General features: G+C 42.6%; 4 protein-coding genes and 1 pseudogene across 4 annotated transcripts; 1 reads left to right on the forward strand and 4 right to left on the reverse strand.

Annotated features, from left to right (window-relative positions):
* Positions 1-2,147: 2,147 nt before the first annotated feature.
* On the reverse strand, positions 2,148-4,506 carry LOC136357379 (uncharacterized). The gene is made up of 2 exons (XM_066312613.1): positions 3,523-4,506; positions 2,148-2,871 (listed from the first exon to the last, which is right to left on the reverse strand). Exons 1-2 carry the CDS (start codon positions 3,686-3,688, stop codon positions 2,684-2,686), a joined length of 354 nt encoding a protein of 117 aa, XP_066168710.1. The 5' UTR covers positions 3,689-4,506; the 3' UTR covers positions 2,148-2,683.
* A 1,791-nt stretch (positions 4,507-6,297) lies between these two features.
* On the reverse strand, positions 6,298-8,316 carry LOC4344073 (putative GPI-anchored protein pfl2). Its single transcript, XM_066312726.1, has 7 exons — positions 8,308-8,316; positions 7,801-7,955; positions 7,139-7,718; positions 6,968-7,048; positions 6,821-6,900; positions 6,663-6,737; positions 6,298-6,566 (listed from the first exon to the last, which is right to left on the reverse strand). The coding sequence occupies exons 1-7, from the start codon at positions 8,314-8,316 to the stop codon at positions 6,560-6,562; spliced, it is 987 nt and encodes a 328-aa protein (XP_066168823.1). The 3' UTR covers positions 6,298-6,559.
* A 231-nt stretch (positions 8,317-8,547) lies between these two features.
* Positions 8,548-12,421, reverse strand: LOC136357316 (replication protein A 70 kDa DNA-binding subunit A-like; annotated as a pseudogene).
* Positions 12,422-14,604: 2,183 nt separating this feature from the next.
* Positions 14,605-17,208, reverse strand: LOC136351155 (GDSL esterase/lipase At5g45910-like). The gene is made up of 3 exons (XM_066312464.1): positions 16,834-17,208; positions 16,510-16,731; positions 14,605-15,552 (listed from the first exon to the last, which is right to left on the reverse strand). The coding sequence occupies exons 1-3, from the start codon at positions 17,129-17,131 to the stop codon at positions 14,897-14,899; spliced, it is 1,176 nt and encodes a 391-aa protein (XP_066168561.1). The 5' UTR covers positions 17,132-17,208; the 3' UTR covers positions 14,605-14,896.
* Positions 17,209-18,198: 990 nt separating this feature from the next.
* On the forward strand, positions 18,199-20,542 carry LOC4344075 (uncharacterized). The gene is made up of 5 exons (XM_015789344.3): positions 18,199-18,385; positions 18,481-18,578; positions 19,338-19,437; positions 19,610-19,792; positions 20,116-20,542. Exons 1-5 carry the CDS (start codon positions 18,326-18,328, stop codon positions 20,236-20,238), a joined length of 564 nt encoding a protein of 187 aa, XP_015644830.1. The 5' UTR covers positions 18,199-18,325; the 3' UTR covers positions 20,239-20,542.
* The last annotated feature ends 497 nt before the right edge of the window (positions 20,543-21,039 follow it).

A 21,039-nucleotide genomic window follows, 5' to 3' on the forward strand; every position in this document is an offset into this window, starting at 1 on the left:
GCCAAGAAGAAGCTGCATAAGAGGGAGAGAGAGTTCGCAGGAATCTGGAGGCTAAGGAGAGAGAGTTGGTGAGGAAATTCTTGCATAAGAGGGAGGTTGATAACGAACTACCCTGAGTTCTTGCACGAGTTTAGGGTTGAGGACTGTTGAATCATTCGTCGAGAAGTAGGAACAGGAGAAGTAGATAAGTCAGGTGGTGGCGCTGGAGACCTCGGGCGGCGGCCGGATTCGGCGTTGCAGGTCTAGTGTCAGTGCTCATGGGAGCTGGCGGCGGTGCGTCGTCTTCCTTGTTGCCAGTCAGCACCCTCTCCCTTCTTGAACTCCTCCCCTTCTTTGTGGGGAGTTTCGGTTGGGTTGAGGCGGCTGCTGGTCAGCAGGGGAAGCTCAGGCGGCCGAAGTGACACTGTCCAGTCCGGATTCTCCTTTGGTCGAACTTGGCGAGGAGGCCGGCGGGTGGCGGGACGGAGGTGGCCTGGGCCAGCTCTCAGGGGAGGAGCGGTGGGATGCAGCGAGCTGGCGGCAGGGTTCTGCGGCAAGTTCAGAAGTCAACCAGCAGAGAGGCGCTGGTGCGGTCTTGGTGGAAGCCACGCGCTGCCAATGCTTGTGTGGTGGTTACTGAGTTGGTGGGCGACAAACTACTTGAGAGGTTCTAGGGGTTCCAGGCGAAAGCCTCACTCGGTGATCACCGGGCCGGCAACGGCTACACCTTCGAGTGTCGTAACCCTCTTGGGGGCGCTGTCGTGGGTACCTCTCCCCCTTTCTTGGCGAGTTCTCTTTGGGTGGAAACCACATCTTTCTTAGATGGGCGATAGCGGCGTCCTTGATGTCGTGACCTCCATGGGGGCATCGTTTTTGGAGTCTTGCCTTTGTGGTGTTGTTGTAGGCCGGGCGGCGATCAGCCATGCTTAGGGGGGTCATTTTGGTGCTCAGTTCCATTTTCAGTGGTTTGTGCTTGTGTGGTTAGCGTGTGGTTCTTGGAGGTGCCTTGTGCACGTCCGTACTTGACAACTTCTGTCGTGTTTTTCTTTGTAACTTTACTCCTCCTTAATATACTCGGATGGCCTCCTTCGGCCTTTCCCGGTGAAAAAAAGATAAGTCAGGTGAGATCTTGTTCATCCTTTTTATCAATTCATTACCCCTGAGGCCCTGAATTAACAATCAGTGTTGTCCATTTGTCATTGTAATTTGGTTTCTTGAAACCTTTGAAGTCTGAACTCCCTTTTGCATTTGCAGGAGTTCCTTGCTGGTATCCGCATGACTTTGGACTTATTTCAAACTGTGGGAACTGAAAACAAATATAGACTCCAGGCCTCTCGGAAGTGATGATGAGAGCTGCTCTCCTACACACCATGAAAATTATCCACCTCAATGTCTCAATCTCATTGTTCGTGCTGTATGAATCTAGTAATGAGCTGGCTTTTCAGCATATTCTGTGGTCCAATTCTAGTCACATTTGAGAAAATCACCAGGCACGCTCATTGGTGCTATTGCGCACTACCATTTGTTGTGGGATACAGACAATTCGTATGCGGTTGGTTGTATTGCAATTGCTCGCCTATTCATTTTTTTTTAACAATATAAATAGATCTCCTGTTCTGCTTATTTTGAATTGCTATGGGTTGTATTGTCGCTGGTAGTGGCTTGTGTCTGACGATAGCCTGATTTTCTGGTAAGGCCACTCGAGCAATCTTCTTTCCCGATCAGATCAGGCAGTGGACGGCTCAGATCGATCTGTACCGTATGAACTATGCATAATTGGCGAATACTTCACATTCTTTCTTGATCAGATCAGGCGGTGGACGTCTCAGATCGATCTGTAGCATATGAACTAGTATGCGTAATTGGCGAATACATTTCGTTGGCGGAGGAGGTCAAGTCGTGGCGAACGACCACTCTCTGCAACAAACTCTATTTTCCGGTTTCATGAAAATGGAGCAGTGGGCTTCCCCTGCTATTTCTGGATTATTTTTTTAATAATGGAATAGATAACATCCCGGTCTTTACTCAACAGAGTTACAGCCAATTGTTACAATCTAATACTCGAACAAAGAGGAAAAAAATATTTTTGAAACAGAATTATAGATGAAATCAAGATCAACACCAGGCTCCAAAGACAACTCTCTAAACGATCAAATAGAGTCCAAGAGAGCATAAACATATCCATTCAAGGCAAATCTAAAATGCAGTCATGCACAATAACCAAAATACATAACGGGGCATGCTTTTCAACAGCTAGCTCTAATTAATTTATGCCCGGGCATGATTTTCAACAGCTCAAATTAATTTATACTCCCTCCATTCTAAATTGATCTACATATTTCATAGGTACACTAAGACCAAGAAAAATTAATAATTCTCTCATGTTATATTTACTCTAGCAACAAACTCAATGCATGCACCATCCCCAATATTTCCTAGCCAATAGCAAATCAAGATATTGCATATGGGTTATAAATACTTGTGTGTATGGATGCATGCATCAATGTCCATTTACTCCAATACACAAATAACGAATAGACTCTACTAAATGAACACAAATATGTAGATCATTTAGGAATAAACTTAAAAACTATATGTAAATCAATTTGGAATGGAGGGAGTAATAATTTATGCTCGGGCATGATTCTCAACAGCTCTAATTATTTTATGCCCATTTAGTTTCACTCCAAAGGGGCATGCATGGCTATTCCAAGTCCATAGGATTATCGCTGTCTTCAGTTTCGTCTTTAGTTCCCAAACCAAATCCAATATCCAGTTGCAATGGCTCATGCAAGTCCATAGGATTATCGCTCCTGCTGATTGTTTCACCCAGCCGCTTGTGAGGATATTGCGCATGAAATTTCAAAGGTCTCTTCAGGTTTCCCTTTACACCTGCACCCAGTAAAACAGCAAAACAAAGGGCCCATGAGTTAGTGCATATAGCCTACACACAAATGTAGGTACATTTGTATGAGAGTGACAAAAAGAAAACCTACAAGAGCATAAACCAATTTAGTTCAAGAATGTTTAAAAAATGCAAGAGCACCTAAAGTGGTCTTCTCTCTCCCCACTTTGATGGGGGCAGAAATCTTGTTTCTGTTTTCATTTCTGACAATTTCTTTTAATAAAGGCTCACTTTGTTTAATTATGTGCATGTTCTTGATATAGCGTGCACTGACAAGAAAATTTTGATATGAAGGCAATCTAGAATCCAAAATGCAGTTGCATTTGGCTGGGTTTGTGTTCCACATAGCTTGCATTTCATGTACTCTGGAGTACATCTTATCTGGAACTGTACTCTATAACTTGTCTAGAATCTCACCAAAGGCGGCTTCCATAATTAGAGGGGTAAAGAGTCTAGCGAGGTTCAAAATAATTACAGCCTAAACTAACAAGTCCAACTAGCACTATAGCAGCAGCCACACAGGTTTAAAATATATGAGCAATCACAACTTTGAATCAGGTTTACTGTCATATGCAACACAAAGTTACCGAAAAGAAAAGCAATAAGCAGAAAGAACAGGCCAAGAATTAATTAATCACCTGCAGCTGTAGTGAAATATTGGGAGATGGTAGACTGCGTGTAGGAGTAATCAAAGTCGTCGACGATCCTCTCGGCGTCATACACAGACACCGTTTGAAGCCTTTTGTTGGCCATGTCAACCGCCAACACCACCGCCTTCTCATCAGAGGCGTCAACCTTGCCCATGACGTAGGCAACATTAGCATCTGTCTACCTGCAGCTTTGCCATGGCCGGTCGACCCTCCAGCTTAGGCAGGAGCTGGACATTGCAGCAAGTGGCGTCGACCGTGATGTCACTAGAATCTACCATGAAGCCCTTTTGCCAGCCCTTGTTGTCGCCCAGATGAGCCACCGGTTTGCTCCATGTGGACAGATCCCAGGACCAGCAACCAGTGTCCGAATCAAAGCAAGTACGCAGTCTGACAATGGTGAGAAGGCCATTAACGATGGCAATGTCCCGGCAAAGCGATGAGGTATTGAAGCTCATTGGAGAGTTGATGAGCTCTGGCGGCAGTGGCAGGTGACTTCCAGGACAGCCATGGGCGAGCACGTTGCAGATGTGGATTAATTCCCCGCTTGAGATCAATGAAGGCCACCTCTCCCTGCCCCTCATCCAGAGTAATTACCTTGTTCGTCAAATGGACCAGGCACAGATGTAGGATACCAGCGGCGGTGGGGCGGTAAAGATGGTGGCCGTTGCCGAGATCGGCGGCGGCGGTGGTGGAGTTCCGGCGGTCGGCGATGTAGGCGCGGACGTCGAGGAGGATCCATGGTAGAGGCTGGTGTGCATCCAGAGGGTCGCCGCCATGGCAGGGCGGGCGCAGAGTGAGGTGCTCGGTTCTACTCCACCTGTAGGGGAAGACGGTAGCCATGGCTCAGGAGGCCTCTCCTCCCGCCGGCGATCGTCGTCCGCCCGCCCGGGCTAGCTTAAGTAGAGCAGAGCAGAGGAGTCGGAGTCGGAGAGGACATCTAAATCGATCTCAGCAATCCTATCAAGACAAGTTGGAATTGACGAAAGATGGTTTGGATAGAAACGGATTGCCGGCCTGATCAAACACACAGCATAGTTTACAGTCTTAACTAAGCAAAGTATTTTCAGAGTTCAGACAAATGCATTTTCAGAGTAGAGAAGAGTGTATTCAGGGGCTCTTTTTTCAACTTCAAACTTTATTTTTTTTCGTTTTTCGTTAGCATGTTTTTTAAACTATTAGATGGGGTGTTTTTTTAAAAAAAAATTATATATAAATTGTTTAAAAAATTAAATAAATCGAACTTTTAAGTTTATAATAGTTAATACTTAATTAATCATATGCTAGTGAGTTCTCTTGTTTCACACGAACTGAAACATCTTCTCCAATAGGATGAAACGAACGGGCCAATCCACTTTTTTTTTCCAAATTACAATAACAATATCAGCACGCATACAAAACACTAGAGTCGAACGCGCGGCACCAGTGGTGCAAGAGGGGAATTTGTTGTTATTTAGTTATACAAAGTTAAGGAAGAAGCATTATGGTAGAAGAGTAATCTTGATGGAAAATTAATTAACAATTTATAATATATATGACCAAACATCTTTAAAGTTATAGGAATTTGACATGATGTTGTGTGCTGTATGAAAAACTAATATTAAGCTAGTATCAAAGATCATGTGCTATGAAAAATAAATAATAGTTTGACCATAATTGTATGTGGTGCTCTGAAACAACATGATAAGGAAAAGCCATGTGTGGTATTTAGGAAGATGAAAGAGCAAGATGTGAAGCCAGGTGATTTTCAGGGAGATATGGTTCAAATTTTAAATCTCGGGAATCAGATGGTTGTTGATGGAATGCACTGACAAAATTCTCAACCACCCAGACCTATCACAGCTACTTTCACTAATCAGCACACCCCTGTGTCCCAAACCTAACGAAGAATGAATCAATAGATAGTTCCAATTCCACCAGCAAGTATCCAAGAAAAAGATGTATATGTATCCCAGTTTGTAGGAGATAGATCTGGGATCAGAGAACCTGAAATGCATTGCCCTATCGCTTGCATTTCAGATTTTCTGATGGTCAGCACCAATGCCTGTCGCTTGCTAACCATCAGAGATTGCTAACAAAAGAGCTCTATATCTATCTCAGTTTGGTTGCACTGCACATTTGCATTTTAATGTATATTCCCAAAGGCTTATCAGATTAGCCATGAACATTGTACCATCATATGATAATGCTGCATGGGACAGCATCACCTTTAAATTCCTTGTACAGCATTTCATTCCAAAGCTTGAATGCTTTGTTTATATAGCACCTATCTTACAGAGCTGAGGTACTATAAACCATTTTGCAAACAATTATAAATGAATTCCAAGAAAGGAAGCAATTAAATGAAGCAACTGTGACTTTTTTTGGGACAGGTTGGAGCTGCCAGATTTTTACTGTGATTAAAATGCAGCACCAAAGGATGATTTATAACAGATGCTATATTGTTGTAGAAAATAATCAGGAAAGTGAAGCTATGTTATTCTAGAAGATAAGAAAGGAAAATTAAGGCAAAATAGCACCATTCAACAGGACTGACTAAGATCAAAGATCTATAAAGCTTATGTTGCTAGACATGAATCTAACTGGGAAAAAACATGTCTCCCAGATTAGAAACAAACATGTATCCCAGCTTAATACATTTCTATTTTTCCATAACAACAGTAATGTAGGTCATCCCAGATTAGCAACAACAGTTGGCTGAGAGCTATCTCATGCATATTTTTATGCCATATCTTTACCCTGAAAATAAGGAGCATAGCAAAGCAGTAGACATCCAGAGTAATAATAATTAAGAGTTATAGGATTCCAACCATAAGTGCTTGGTCATAGTCTGGATTGCAGTTTCATGTAAAGCAAAAGGATTCTACGAAGCAAACGCCATATATATGACAGCAGCTATTTACATTAGTGGCCATAATGCAGAGGTTCTAAACAAATGGCGTTGCTTCTAAGGGTGGGTGTGCATACTGGTGACATCCTGGACATATAACCAAAAGGGACAGTAATGTGCTGCATGTTGTTTCCTTCTTCATCCGCTAGATAAAGAGCAAAGAAAAGTATGGATTAGCAAATATGTATTGAGCTATGTGTCCTATGATATATAGAATTGAGATGATTGTTTATGTACTGACCTTTTCTTATGTTTCTGCTGACTGTCATCTTTAAATAGTTTCTTAGCAGCTGAGGCTGAGGCTGAGGCTGCAGGCCTGTTTTTGTTCAGGATACAGTTAGATTATATTTTTGCTAGAATAGAAAGTTGTTGTAACTGAGGAATGATGGAAAAATATACCTTTTTGGGGGAATGTTTTTGGTAGGCGGTGATGGGGATGCTGATGGAGTATCTTCTGCTGCTATTGCTAGTGCCTTTGCCTTGTAGGATAGTTTATGTTGTCAGTGTTTATAGTTTTTGCTGAAAGCAGGGATAAGTATTAATTACCTTGTCCTGAGTAGCAGAAGATAGCTCAACAGACGATGCAATCTGCGGAGGTTCTCCCTTAATTTTTGTCTCAGTTGTTGCCTGACCATTGAAAGAAAATGCAAAGTTATATTACTTGTGATGCAGTGATAAAAATAGTTATTGTGTAAGTAGCGATGTTAGAATAGAAACCTTAGGATCATGTGAGAATGAGATCTGTTTATCTTGAGCTGGCTTGGGAGAGACTGATAGGACATAGCTTTTCTTGCTTGGTGCTGGTGCATTAGCTTTGCTAGTTGGTGTCTGATCTGAAGCAGAACTGATAGTATACCTTGTTGGTGTCGATGGACTATCCATTGGTAACATACTTTCTGTCGTTTGTGCTTCTATCTTTGATCCTGTACTGCCTTCACTTGTTGCTGGTGCTAGTTGGAGAGAGCTGCTTGAGTCTGCTGGCATAATAGCTAATGTCTGTTGTGAACTGCTTGGTGAGATAGGCAGTAGGCCCTGCACTTCAGCATTGGATGAGATAATGTTGTTAACCTGTAAGGTTTCTTGATTTTTCATAATAGTATCTTGTGTGAAGCTGATGTTCCAGATAAAGGTTTGGTTGAAAAGAGCTACAATCTCATCTGGAATATATTCACTGTCAGGTGGATTTTGGTCAATGAGAGTCTCAACCGGTTTGCGTACGAGGCGTTGTGCTATTCTCCCAAAGAGGATAAATGTAGCTTGAGCAGTATCATCAGCAGCGATCAACACAACCTTGTATCTACATGCAGAATAGAAATAGTTATAGCAGTTTTGATAACTGTGAAATAAGCATGGAGGAAATTGTGCCAGCATATTCTTACCTTGGCACTGGTATGCCTACATTGGAGCAGCTGGTGCATTTATAGGTGGAACCATATGGTTTTGAGGTCTTGTAGCATATGTCACATGAATAATACCACCAGGAGCTGTTGCTTGATATGCCTTTAATAGTCACTCTGACTATAAAACGTGCTCGCTGCAAAGAAATATGATTTTATCATTTTTGTCAAATAAGAAAGGACAATATTGCAGTAACAAAGCCTGAGGTGGCACTGACCGCATGTTTGTGTGGGTTGAGAGCAAGGATTTGTGCTATGGTTTTTTCTTCTGGAATATCCTGGTTAAACCCTGTGGTAGCAGTTCAACCCACTTGATAGGTTGAAAGTTTGCGCTAAAGCTACAGAAAGAAGATATCTTAAATAATAATGTATCGCAGGGAAAATGTATATGTAAATGGATGATTGTGTAAGCATTAAAACAATAATATAAGCTTGTGGTGTCACCTTTCTTTTAACTCAAGCACTTCAGGCATATCAAGGTTAATCTACCATTTGCATGGTGAACTTCCATTTAAAGTTAGTCCTGTATATAATTGTATTAATAAATATGTACTGCAGATTTACAGAAGGCATGAAAAGATTTTGGTACAAATTTATAGAGATATACCTATCCCTTTGTAGTTCTTGACAACTGTTCCAACAAAAACAATAACCTGAGGTTTCTTTTGACCAGCATTGTATAATTCTTCTGCATTGAATGCAGCTGCAGTATTTCCCCATAGTGTGATAGGCAGTGTAGAATTGCTAGTTTTATAAAATGATTATAAATTTTTGGTGATCAATATTAGTAACTTGTTACAATAGTTAGTGTGGATAATGTAAGGTAAAGGCAGTTTATAACAAAAGAAAATTTCAGTCTATACTGTAGCTTACCTTGCATCCCAAATCTGCATTGTTCTTTTCAAAGTTTCTGTGTTTCTTGATTTTGGGCGTAGAGTGTCTGTTGCACCAATTTCAGTTATGACACCCATAATATCTGGTTAAAGAGAAGATATATGTAAACAATAAACCACTAATGTATAAGAAGTAAACATAGGAAGACAAAAAAGGGATAAGGAGGTTATACCAACATAGAAAGCATTTTTGTCCACAAGAGACGGGACGTCTTGAAAAGGTGTCAATGAAAAAGTTATGGCAGGGAAATCATCAGAAGCATCAATGCATTCTTCTAAGGTTGTCCATTTAGTGAATGAGATCATCAAAGGGTTCGTAACTGGCCTATATGTTCAGTTTGCATATCTGACAGAGAAGGAGTCAAAGTAGTAAACCTTCCCTTCCTGTAGAAGAGTCCTAAGCTTAATCATGGCAGGTGGATAGATTTGAACATGGATGCTATTGCCCTGCATATTGTGTATATAAAGCACCTTGTTAGTACCATATTTGTATGTAAGTATTAATAAAGAAGAAATGAGTGTTAATTAGACTATAACCTTTTCATCCAGCAAGACAAGATCAGTGTGGAAGATTTTTGTTTCATCATTCAGATCATGGTAGTCCCATTGCCTAGATACTCTTGCCTTGAACTGTTTATTAGTGTCCCCATACATAAGGTCTGAAATAAGCACGTATACCATTGGAAGCCTGTAATTAAATATTGAAGATATTTAGTTTTACGTATATATAAAGCATCAATGTAATGAACTAAGCAGTGAGAAAATAGCACATGGAAATCTAGTAGTCTGTTGGTGCACCAGTGCTACAGCATATACTACATGTGAGCACAATATATATACTCCAAGATTTATACTACATTGCATATACTACATGTGAGCACAAAAGCCATTGCAATTAGCTGATGAGGGAAAGCATGCTACACATGGAGTGGTGAAGCCTGCAATAGGAAAGAACGTCCACTGTGACACCAAGAATGTAGGTAAACATAGAGATAAAATATGCAGAGCGGCAGCGAGGGCACACCGCTTCCATTGTAGCAGAAAGTATCTCGGTATAAACAACATTTCTTGTTTGGTTTCCACTTGACCCGTCATCGTTTTCAATCAGTATTTTGAGGCCTGATCGGTTTGTTGCTCTTGAAATAGCAACATAGAGTTGCCCATGCGTAAAGACAGGTTTCCTAAGGTATATGCCAACCTGCTCAAGTGTTTGTCCTTGGCTGTTGTTGATAGTCATTGCATAACAAACTCGAACTGGGAATTGTCTCCTTTGTAATGCAAAAGGCCATTTCATTTTCGATGTGCTTAGTGTAATTCTTAGTATATAAACTGTTTCACCGATGTTTGATCCAGTTAGTATAGTACATTGTAAAATTGTTTCGCCTAAAGCAATAAGTAATAGTCTTGTTCCATTACAAAGGCCTATTGATTGGTTCAAATTTCGTAGAAGCATAACAACACTACCTTCCTTTAAAACAAGTTTGTGTGTAGGAAAGTTAGTTGCTACACCTCCTAGAGTCTGTGTAGGATCAAATGCACAAGCCACAGTATGCATGCATGTTTGGCTACTTTTGCTATGAGACGTTTGAGAAACACTAAAAACCAAAATTTTGGGACCCAGTAACCTCTTTTCATCATATTGCCTCATGTTAAAATACTACTGCTATTATCAAACAGAGAAGAACTGTAATATATTAGTAGTTTAACTCTCAAATATATTTGTAAAAAAATATTACATTACACAATGCAAAGCAAAGTCTTTGAAAACTAAGGTCCCAACTCCCAACAATTTGCTGGGTCTTCACTTTTGAGGAAGACCTGTAACATACAAAATACTCTAAGCAGGGACATACATTAAGCCTAATGCATCAGAAAATGTTCCTTTACAGTGCACTGAACCTCCCTTTGGTCTGACGATTAAATCATTGTACAACCAATCGTACTGTTTATACACTATAAGATGTAACAAAGCTGAACAGAACCCTATGTATATACAAAGCATGAGCATCATGAATAAATAGGCATATATGATGAAATTGTGGGAGCATGTTCTGGAAAAACCTCACATCATACAGCTAGTATAAATAAAATATCAGCAGCCAAGCTCCAATATTCTAGAATCATTGAATACTAATAGCACAATACAAAAATCATATCATGCAGTAGGCATGTTTAATGTGAAGTAATCAATATCGCACTAAAGCAAAAAAAAAATGTAGTCACAGATACCCCTGAATATAGATATAAGAGGTGGCTTAAAATAATTGCGTGCAATAATAATCATGGATTTGACTTAACATCTTGCAGAATATCATAAAAAAAGAACTAAACTTGCAAAAAAGGCAAAAAAAGACTTAATAGTTTAAAGGCACACTACCCAATTTGCAGAACTATCAAGCCGCTTCAACAGTTTAACAACTGCAGCACTAATATATCACTTACATAACAGCAAAACTGCCCTGCTGAAAGCTCAGAATGAGATATGTCACTCCGAAGCAACAACAGAAAAAGAATGTTAAAAGGAGTTTATATATAAAAACAAATGCCTAATTAAAGTGCAAAATTAGTCCATTTGGAAGCCTTCACAGCAAACTGAATTTCTGTCAACTCGCTGAATAAATATCTTGCACTATATAAAATAGATATATTTTGTTTCAAAAGGGAAAATATGTCTTGCAAGGAACCCTGGCACTCTCCCACTCTCCTAGCCATCATATAAACTCCATCATACATGAGTATATTTTCCATGTTCCAAATCACTGGGTGTTTATTTAGATCTCAATTTAATTTGTGAAAAGCGAGAACAGGCAAGAAGCAAAACTTTTGCTTTGAGGTCGCAGTGCGCGGATTGATTACTTGTATTTTTTTTACCAGAGATAAACAATATTTAATAATAGAGGTTATATCTTTAAAACTTCATATGGCAAGCTTGTCTTAAAGATAATTACTAACTTTTCCCAAAAAAAAAATCAGAGGTAATGTGCAAAAGTTGTGCAGCCATGTAGGATTAAAACGCCAAATGCATATTTTACAAACTATCGAATGATAGTTTTAATTTTACTCTAGATAAAGGGAGGTAGAGTTAGAATCTAGAAGCATGCAGAGCTAGAAGCAGGACAAAACGAGGCATCAATAGCAAACATATTTAGATGGAAAGAGGAAGTTTTACAATAATAGCTCCAAAGCAAGAAAAGATGACATCTGGAAGAACAAAGCAAAAACCTAGCTGACTTTGATAGAAAACATGAGGCAGAGGAAAGCAACATTCTTATGGGCAGCAAGGGACAAAATATTAGGAAAGAGAGTATGCAAGAAGTGTATGCACTGTGCAACGGCTACAAAAGGTACTGCAGTGACCATTATGACTGCAATGGCTTACGAAACCGAGAACACGCATGTACCAAGCGCTAAGTGTCACAGGTAAGCTATCAATATAGTAACAAACAAAGCACCATAAATGCACAATATCAAAAAGAAGCAGAAAATAGTGCAAAATAGTAATCAATAAACCGAAAAGGAAATATTGAAACATAGTACAAGACAGATGGGAATACCTTATACGAAACAGCACCCAGTGAGTTGACAACGCGGCAGAAGCAACGTAACCAAGAAAATGCCACGCAAGACAGATACCCACAAAAGACAAAGACCTCGACCAAGAAATAGAAGAAAGTCTAGGAAAGGATAGTCACCAATAAAGTTGACCAGAGCTGCACAATAGAAAGAGATCATTAGCAAACATAAACCTGATACAGAAGGCACAACAAATACATGAGATATTTCTATATCGTTTAAAGCAAATATAGTAGAAATAACCTAACCTGCCTGATTGAACCAGCAGCCCCAACATTCGCTGGCAAAATCAATCAAGAACCCTTGAAGCATCGATTCAGCCCGTGCAAATCCGGCCCTCTACAAACCAAGCCACAGATGAAAGAACGATCAGAAGGCATAAAAACAGGAAAAGCAACATCGAATAGCACCCACAACCAAATCACAATCACGTCTACATCTTATCGTGCCATATTCAATGATCAAAAGCAACAACAAATAGATGTGAAGTGCACGTGAGGACGCAAGCAGCAAAAGAGCGATGAAAAGTTGAAAACGATAAAGCAATGAAAACGATGGTGAAAGTTTGGAAGGGAAGAGGAGAAAAGAAGGCGGCTCCCAGCATTTGGAAAGAAATATACTACTCCAGTAGAGATGAAGGCAGAGACAAAACTGTAGCACTTCTAATAGGACCAACCATATCCACCAATAGGGGAGGAGCATACATGGACCCCATGGCATTCAACCCCACCTGAAAGTGGGATGGCCTAACGCATCTCATGTGACGAAGGAAACACCCTGGAGTATACACCATGAGAAAACTTCCTAATACTACATCCGATAAGGCCCCACAATACAGCCAGCAAGAGTATATAGACCAGGTTCACCAATATGCAACCGAGAAAAATTGAGCCAATGACAGCACGCGGCCTGCACCATCCCAAGCTGACAACCGCACTCCCCGAGCTGACAACCGCACTCACGCTCGTTTGCGCGCAAGATCAAGCATGCACAGTTGTGCCTCACTACATAGGCACATTCCATGGTAGGTCCGAAAGCAATGCTAACCATATGGCCTACACGCCAGCGACACCAAAGCCATAGACCAACTGCATTGACAATGCATCGCCCACCGTCAAACACACCGAAAATTCACAAACGCAATTGAACGACACCGCACAAATTATCACGGATAAAGGCCGCACGATCTAGGGCCTGTTTGGTTGGTGCCACATTTTGCCACACTTGAGGTATGTTAGTTTGACCAAATGTGGCTAGTGTTTGGTTTGTTTCTATAACTTTAGCATACCACACTTTCTACTCTTTTGGTCCCACTAGTCATAGACCATTTTCTTAGCCAAAGTTTGCCACAAGTGTGGCCATCAAATTTTGAGCCACACAATTTGCATCTTGCCACACCTTTGGTAAAAAAAACTATGGTAAATTGAGGTGGGCATCCAAACAGCCCCTAAATCAAACGGATAGGGTGGCAAGCAGCCACAAAAGCCCACCAAACTCACCAGGATCCTAGTCGTGGTTGACATGTGAGGAGTCAACAGCATCCATGGCAGCGGCAAACCGTGGTGGGGAAGAGCAGAAAACATCAATGCTTTGGGCTCCTGCATGTAAATTCTCCCATCGCCGCCAAGCTGCTACTGCCGCCACCACCGAGCTCAACACACCCGACAACCCTGAATGTCCTAAATCGAACTTTCCCATCAGCTTTGGATCTGGATCAGACAGAGAGGGAAATTGTGAAGAAAGAAAGGGTGGGTGAGCTTGCCCTTTCCCTCTGGAGCTCACCACTGAGGAAAAACCGCTGGTGTGGACGCCATTGATGAGCCACCGGATCCGCTGGCAAAGAAATCGCGGCTGCCGCATCCAACACCCACAGCCTCCCCTTCGAGTCTGCGTCAGCGGCGGCGTAGCAAGGAGAGCACCGGCAGTGAGGGCGCTGCGAGGACACCACCCATCCACAACATCGATCCCCTTCGAGCGGAGAATGGCAGCAACGTAGGGAGGACACCCGGCGGCGGCCACGGCACTGGGAGGACACCCAGCGGCGGCCACGGCCAAGCCAAATCCAGGCGCCGCGCAGGAGAGAGCGAGAGAGATGAGAGGGGCATGGCGGCTGGGAGTTTTTTCCTTTTTTTTTTACGCGCCTGGGATTCTCGCGAAGGGGAGAGAGAGAGAGAAAGAAAAGGAAATTTTGCGAAAATGCCCTTCAGTTTCTAGGATTCAGGGCGCAGTCCTTTTTTCCTCTTTTTGTCTCCTTTGTATTGAATTTCGTAGGATGCAAAGGGCCTAAACGCAATATTTTAAACCGAGAAAAGAACAGAGAGGACGTATAACAAAATATCTATAAAAGAGAGGGCTTTTCTGTAAAATTTGCAGAGGCGACGCGGACGCATGAAAGGCCGTGAAATCCATCCGCTCTCCAGCGCGCGTCCACGCGTCGCGACCCCGTGATGGCCACGGCAGCGCAAAACGCTGAGGGCGCTGCATTTCCCAGTTGGTTTGAAGACTTTAGATAGTCGAACAAACAGGCGACAAATCGAATTTTCGAAAAAAAAAATTGTCCGTGCAAATTAACAAATGAGCAAATCCCAAACTGGCTTAAGCTAGCTAGTAGGCTAGTAGCCGTGGCATCTGGACATGATGGGCGGGTCGGCGAACGGGCCGTCGAGCACGCCGCGCGCCATGATCCGGTACACCGCCTCCGTCATGTGCAGGCCGTCCCACGAGATGCGCCGCGACGGGTCCGCGCACTGCGTCGCGCCGGGGTCGGAGCAGTGCACGGTGAAGTTGCCGTTGTACGGCCCGCCGCCGGCGCAGCACGCGGTCAGGGCGTCGTCGAACCCGCTCGCCGCGGGGTTCGACACGAGCTCCATCACCTCGCCGTAGTAGTCGGCGTAGGCGATGGTGACGCCCGGGTGCGCGGCGCGGAGCTCGGCGAGGCGGCGGCGGAGGAGCGCGTTGTGGAGGGCGGCGAGGCCGTCGTTGAGCCCCCGGAGGCAGCCCGTGGCGGGGTCGCGGTCGCCGGCGCCGCCGTCCCGGAAGAGGAAGAGGAGGCGCGGGACGCAGCCGAGCGGGAAGAGGCCCGGGACGTAGACGGTGGTGGCGCCGAGCCCGACGAGCTCCTCGACGGCGCCGGCGATGTAGCGGACGACGCGCGGCACCAGCGGGCGCACCCACTCCAGCGTCTTGTTCTGGAACAGCGGGTGGAGGTAGTCGTTGCCGCCGAACTCGCCCACCATGAACACCGACCTCGCCATCGCCTCCTTCCGCTCTGCAAACCATTTTAACCATTTTGGTTCATCACCACCGTCATTGCTCAAAATTTCATGATTTTTTTAAAAAATTAAAAAATTCGAAAATTTTGAATGAAAAAAATGAATTTGAACAACTTTGTTGGTAGGCTAAAACAAATTCGATTTTTTGGCCTGGAGTTTCAGAAATTACAACGCGTTCCAAAGTTGGTGTTCGCTTTTTATTAAGATAAAGATGAAGTTATGGCATGAAAAACAAGAAAAAACATTAGTACATAATTAATTATATTTTAATTATTACAAAGCTGAAAAAATAAATTATATAATATTTTAAAACAATTTCTATATAAAAATTTTTCACACGAAGTATATCGTTTAGTAATTTTAAAAAATGTTATCAGAAATAACGAGATCTGACTACAGTTTATGGGCTATTCTCCGTACGTTCGTGATTAACAGTGCCGACAGTAATGCAGTTCCTCGCGTACAAACAAGGTACACTGACCTACAGTCTCAACGAAATGCTGCTGATTCAATGATTCATCGGCCCAACATTCCAACAAAATCATCGATATAATTCGCTCATCGTCGTGTTACATTAACAGTGAACAAATTGAATCGTACACGCAGCATGCGTACGAATTAAACAGCAACATCAACATCAATTCCAGTTAATTATTAATCATATCGCTGAGATTAATAATCTTATCTAGTTTCATATTATAAGACGACTGACTAAGTCAAACTGTTTCAAATTTAATCAAATTTATAAAAAACATAGTCATATTTTTTTACCTAAGATAAATTTATTATAAAAATATATTTAATTATTAATTTAATAAAACTAATTTTGTAACATAAATATTACTATATTTATATATAAATTTAATTAAATTTAAAGCAATTTAAAAGTCAAAGCATCTTACGAATTGAAATAGAGGGATTACTTAATTAGTATAAAATTGGCGATGATTAACCTTGTTCTGTGGAGGCGAGCATGGCAAGAACCTTCTTGAACCAGCCGACCTGGACGGCGAGGGAGTAGGGCGTGATGCCGGCGACGCTGAGGTGCTTCTTCTTGAACAGCAGCTGGTTCAGCGCCGTCCCGCTCGCCACCGCGAAGTTGGCGCCGTACCGGAAGTCCTCCCTGCTCTTCCCGGCCAAGTACGGCGTCCAGTACGGGAACCCCAGCCTCTCCACTGCATCAATCCATCACATCGTCGTCATCGTCATCGTCTCCGGCGGCGGCGGCGGCGCTAGGTAGAGATAGCTAAGCTAAGCTCATGGGTGGTTTGCGTTACCGATGAAGTCGACGATGAGGCGGCCGTCGGACCAGCGGCCGGTGGGGCGGCGGAAGAAGGTCTCGCCGTAGGGGGAGCGGGCGACGGGGCCCGGCGAGGTGGAGTAGTGGATGAAGTTGCCGGTGTCGATCAGCGAGTTGCCGAAGGTGAACAGGTGGCTGTAGCACCCGCCGCTCGGCGCCGTCGCCGTCGTCGTCGTGACGTTCGCCGCCGACGCCGTGGCTGCGCACAAGGCTAAGGCGGCGACAAGTATAGCCGCCACTGCGGGAGCAGACAACCGCGCCGGCCTCGTCGCCATGGTTGGAGCTTGGATATGCAAAATGGCTTCTCCAGTGGCGCCTCTCCTTTCTCGATTTGAGCCTATATATAGAGAGATTATTATGACTCGGCTCACTGCAAAAAAATGCTTACGCCAAATTAATTACCAAAATGTTTCGGTTAGAATGTGGCTTTCATCGGGAAGAAGACAATTTTTTAAAAAAAATATTACAAAATTTCGAAATTAGCTTTTCGATCGAGCTGGATTCATTGGTTATGATATTTTTTAAGATTGCGGTTGACTTTCTACTGCGTTTAAAATTTTCCATTTGTTTTGCACCGTATTTCGTCAACTCATGCACAGTGATCACCCTTTAAAGTAATGCTAAGAAGGATTTGGCAGTTGGGGGGTCAGCATAAACAAGAATCTCAGACGGATTAAAAATATAAAATTTGTACTATAAGTTGTAATTGATGTGGCGATTTGGTGATCGAAGAACTGAAGAGAAACAGGAATTATCATCTGCTGCCTTGCGAGTATAGTATGAGTGATAGAGACGCGATCACGCGGTCAATTAATTTCGTACAGAAGGTGTGGTTCACGTGGCGTATATATTAATCATTTGTGCAGTAGACTGCTTGTTTTATTCTAATTAAGAAATGACGTTCAAGTGCAATCCTTCTGAAAATAAAATATAATAATCATATCGAGTGTTATTAGCCTTACTCCCTCCGCCCCATAAAAAACAAACATAGAAATGAATGAAACACTTTAGATATACATATATTCAGATTTGTTGTAATAATGTCCCGTTCATTTTTTTATGGGACTGGGAGTATGGTTGAAGAGACATCACCTGCAAAACATTATGAATAGTACGAACGATTGATTTTGCCTGTATCTACGCGGCTACGCCCATGCCTTCGGCCCCAACAATAATGGGCCTCACGTGGCCAGCATTACCCTTTTGGCCCAATAAGTACGGCCCCACACGTAGGCCGCAATACATTCGGGCCCAGATAATATGGGCCGCATGTGAGCCCGCGATTACGTTTCGGCCCAACTAGCGGTCTACGAGGCCCATAGGCGGGTGAGCCATCGCACCTATAGACTTGCCGTTCTCGCGACGTGGCCTCTCCCCCGATCTCTCTCTCTCTCTCTCCTCCGCATCACCACCACCGCCGCCGACGAGCTCCGGTCGCCGCCGGCGAGAGGCGCCGCGCGATCCGGGAGATGCCGCCGCTCACGGGGCCCAAGTCCGGGGACGCTCTCTTCGGCAGCGTCGAGCGCGTCGTAAGTTCCCGCCCCTCCTCCCCCCCTGTTTGCTTCACAGGGAGTCAGAAACCCCCACTGGATCTGGGCCCTGATCTGCTTCGTTTTGCTCGCAGAACGCGGAGCTGTTCACGCTCACGTATGGGGCCATCGTGAGGCAGCTGCTCACGGATCTGGAGGAGGTCGAGGAGGTCAACAAGCAGCTTGATCAGATGTATGTGTGGTTCTTCTCTTCCTCGGTGTCTAATTTTCTGGTTCAATTTTAGGGAGTTTCGTGGGTACTTTGGACCGATCGTGTTATAGGAGTAGGAATTCGGAAATATTCACTTTTTGCCACCCCTCAAATTACAGTGAAGCAGCTGCAATGGCCTCAGTAAGAGGATCTATGTAGACTTTGCTATGGAATTTTGAGCAAACTAAGTAACGTTCAGGTAGTCTGAATGATTGAAGTATTTGTAAAGGTAACTTTTAGTAAACTTCTTCATGAAGGTGTATTACAGCGATTTGGGATTTAGAGGTTCAACCTTATACCTGGATAATCTGACTTTCCAATTTAGTGCAGATTTTACACTGCGACAAAATGGTAATTGATCATTTTGATATGACATTTCACGGGCTCACGGCACCTTATATTCACAACACTTTCATGTGTCATGGTCCAATGTGGGGAAATAATATGTACAAATTTATTATATTCCAGTTTTGGAACTTCTTTACTTAGTTAAGCACTAATGGGGTTAGTGTGCCACGACAATTAATATCTCCATATGTAAGGATGATATTAACTGAATCTTGACTTTGAAGTAGTAGATAATAAATCAAGTGGTTATCTGGCGAATATTGGGATTCTTATTTAGTAATCAATATCTATGGCTTGCTGGCTGCATTTTTTCATAATTTACTACTACCATCTGCCTTTGCCTTTTATCTGTTTCCTAAATAAGTCACAGCTATATTTATTTTCACTTCGCAGGGGCTACAACATTGGAACTCGGTTGGTTGATGAGTTCCTGGCCAAATCAAATGTATCAAGGTGTGTTGACTTCAAGGAGACTGCCGATGTCATTGCAAAGGTATTTCGTTAAACTTGTTATTATATGGTTCAGATTGAATAGGAACATTATCAGTCGGTAACATTATTACATGTTTCCAGAGCTTATTGCCCTTATTCAGATATCCCAGACTTGGTGGTGCATTAAGATATGGGTGTATGGTCTAAAGTTTTTTTGTCTCTCCTTAAAACAGCTTGGATTCAAAATGTTCTTGGGTGTGACTGCAACTGTCACCAATTGGGATGCTGAGGGTACAAGCTGCAGCTTTGTATTGGAGGACAATCCTCTTGTAGATTTTGTTGAACTTCCTGATACTTGCCAAGGTCTTCAGTACTGCAATGTGCTAAGTGGAGTTATTAGGGGTGCACTGGAAATGGTTAGTTTTTCAGCTACCTCTACCTTCTCCTTCCCTCTTCATGTTGAACGATCTATAGATGCATGACAGGATGTTGTCGTTTTCGTATCAGAATTCTCATGGTCTTGTTATACATATTTAAGTTAGTTCATAATGACTAGATGACTGTTAAGGTGCCATCAGCAACCAACCTGCTCTATTATGTGGGGTTATGCCCTCGTGTTTCTCACCATAATAGCATACCAAAATTTCCTTTATCAGCACATGATATTTTTGTACTTGTTTATCAGTCGAGAGAAATCTTTTACAAGTGCTACTCTGATTGAATTGCAATTGTCATATAGGTTTCTATGAAGACAGAGGTTACATGGGTCCGTGATATGCTTCGTGGGGATGATGCCTACGAGATGCGAGTGAAGCTTACCAAGCAAGTCCCAGAGGAATACCCCTACAAGGATGATGACTGACTTGACGATTTCGTGGATAGTTTCTCAGTTCTCACATGATGCTTGTTTGCTCGTCTGGATTTCCCTTCTTTTCTTTCCTCTGTGACTGTGATTCTGGTTCGACTTGGCTGGATGCTACATGAGATAGCTGTGCATTATATTTTACACTTGCACTTTGCACGGCAGCATGTATTGTAGAAATCTATCATAACTTCTGAATTTGTTTGCTAAGTTTGACAAAGCGTTTACGATCCATATGAGATTTCTTCTAGCTGTGCTGCCCGGAAATCTATATAAAGAGGCTTTTTAGCCTGATTTCATGGCACACCTTGTTCAGCGGTTGTGCTTCTCCCTGATAACAGATTGTTAGGGAATGGTCTCATGTCAGTGATAAAGGCACCGTGTTTTTAACTACAGATGATCTCAATCCTGACGATAATGGGGTTACCCCTTCTCTGTGGTGAGCTGCGGTTACCGAGTAAAAGCAAGAAAAACTAGATAATTTTTTTATCAAAAAGTAGAAAAAATGCTTAAATTATTTTTAAACTTGGTCAATATACATGTGTTTCTTTTTTCAGTTACATGGAGACGCGCAAACATTACTACACATACAACAACACACCAGAGAATGTCCCCCCTAATACACACTTAAAGAGATGGAAGTTTGCGTCATATCTCTGGTCTCACTAAATAGAAAATTCTGTTGAAAGCTCACTTATGTACATAATCTTTGTGGGCAACAGGATTTGAACCTAATAGGAGTATATAGGTGGCTCCCCTTAAGTACAAGCAACGATAAAAGAAGCTCGCTTCGCGGTTTCC

The sequence above is a fragment of the Oryza sativa genome, chromosome 7 (genome assembly GCF_034140825.1).
Source record: "Oryza sativa Japonica Group chromosome 7, ASM3414082v1".
Taxonomy (NCBI): domain Eukaryota; kingdom Viridiplantae; phylum Streptophyta; class Magnoliopsida; order Poales; family Poaceae; genus Oryza; species Oryza sativa.

What these genes read in the sequence shown, in the direction of transcription:
- LOC4344073 (XM_066312726.1), bottom strand. An exon ending in GTAGGCATACCAGTGCCAAG is followed by an intron (nt 7,719 to 7,800) that starts GTAAGAATATGC and finishes TTCTGCATGTAG; the next exon opens with ATACAAGGTTGTGTTGATCG. An exon ending in CTTCTGCTACTCAGGACAAG is followed by an intron (nt 6,901 to 6,967) that starts GTAATTAATACT and finishes CTATCCTACAAG; the next exon opens with GCAAAGGCACTAGCAATAGC.
- LOC136357379 (XM_066312613.1), bottom strand. Translation starts at nt 3,688, where the DNA reads ATGGGCAAGGTTGACGCCTCTGATGAGAAGGCGGTGGTGTTGGCGGTT. An exon ending in ATATTTCACTACAGCTGCAG is followed by an intron (nt 2,872 to 3,522) that starts GTGATTAATTAA and finishes TACTGGGTGCAG; the next exon opens with GTGTAAAGGGAAACCTGAAG.
- LOC4344075 (XM_015789344.3), top strand. Translation starts at nt 18,326, where the DNA reads ATGCCGCCGCTCACGGGGCCCAAGTCCGGGGACGCTCTCTTCGGCAGC. An exon ending in TCGGCAGCGTCGAGCGCGTC is followed by an intron (nt 18,386 to 18,480) that starts GTAAGTTCCCGC and finishes TTTTGCTCGCAG; the next exon opens with AACGCGGAGCTGTTCACGCT. An exon ending in CTGCCGATGTCATTGCAAAG is followed by an intron (nt 19,438 to 19,609) that starts GTATTTCGTTAA and finishes TCCTTAAAACAG; the next exon opens with CTTGGATTCAAAATGTTCTT.
- LOC136351155 (XM_066312464.1), bottom strand. Translation starts at nt 17,131, where the DNA reads ATGGCGACGAGGCCGGCGCGGTTGTCTGCTCCCGCAGTGGCGGCTATA. An exon ending in CCTCATCGTCGACTTCATCG is followed by an intron (nt 16,732 to 16,833) that starts GTAACGCAAACC and finishes GGATTGATGCAG; the next exon opens with TGGAGAGGCTGGGGTTCCCG. An exon ending in GCTCGCCTCCACAGAACAAG is followed by an intron (nt 15,553 to 16,509) that starts GTTAATCATCGC and finishes AATGGTTTGCAG; the next exon opens with AGCGGAAGGAGGCGATGGCG.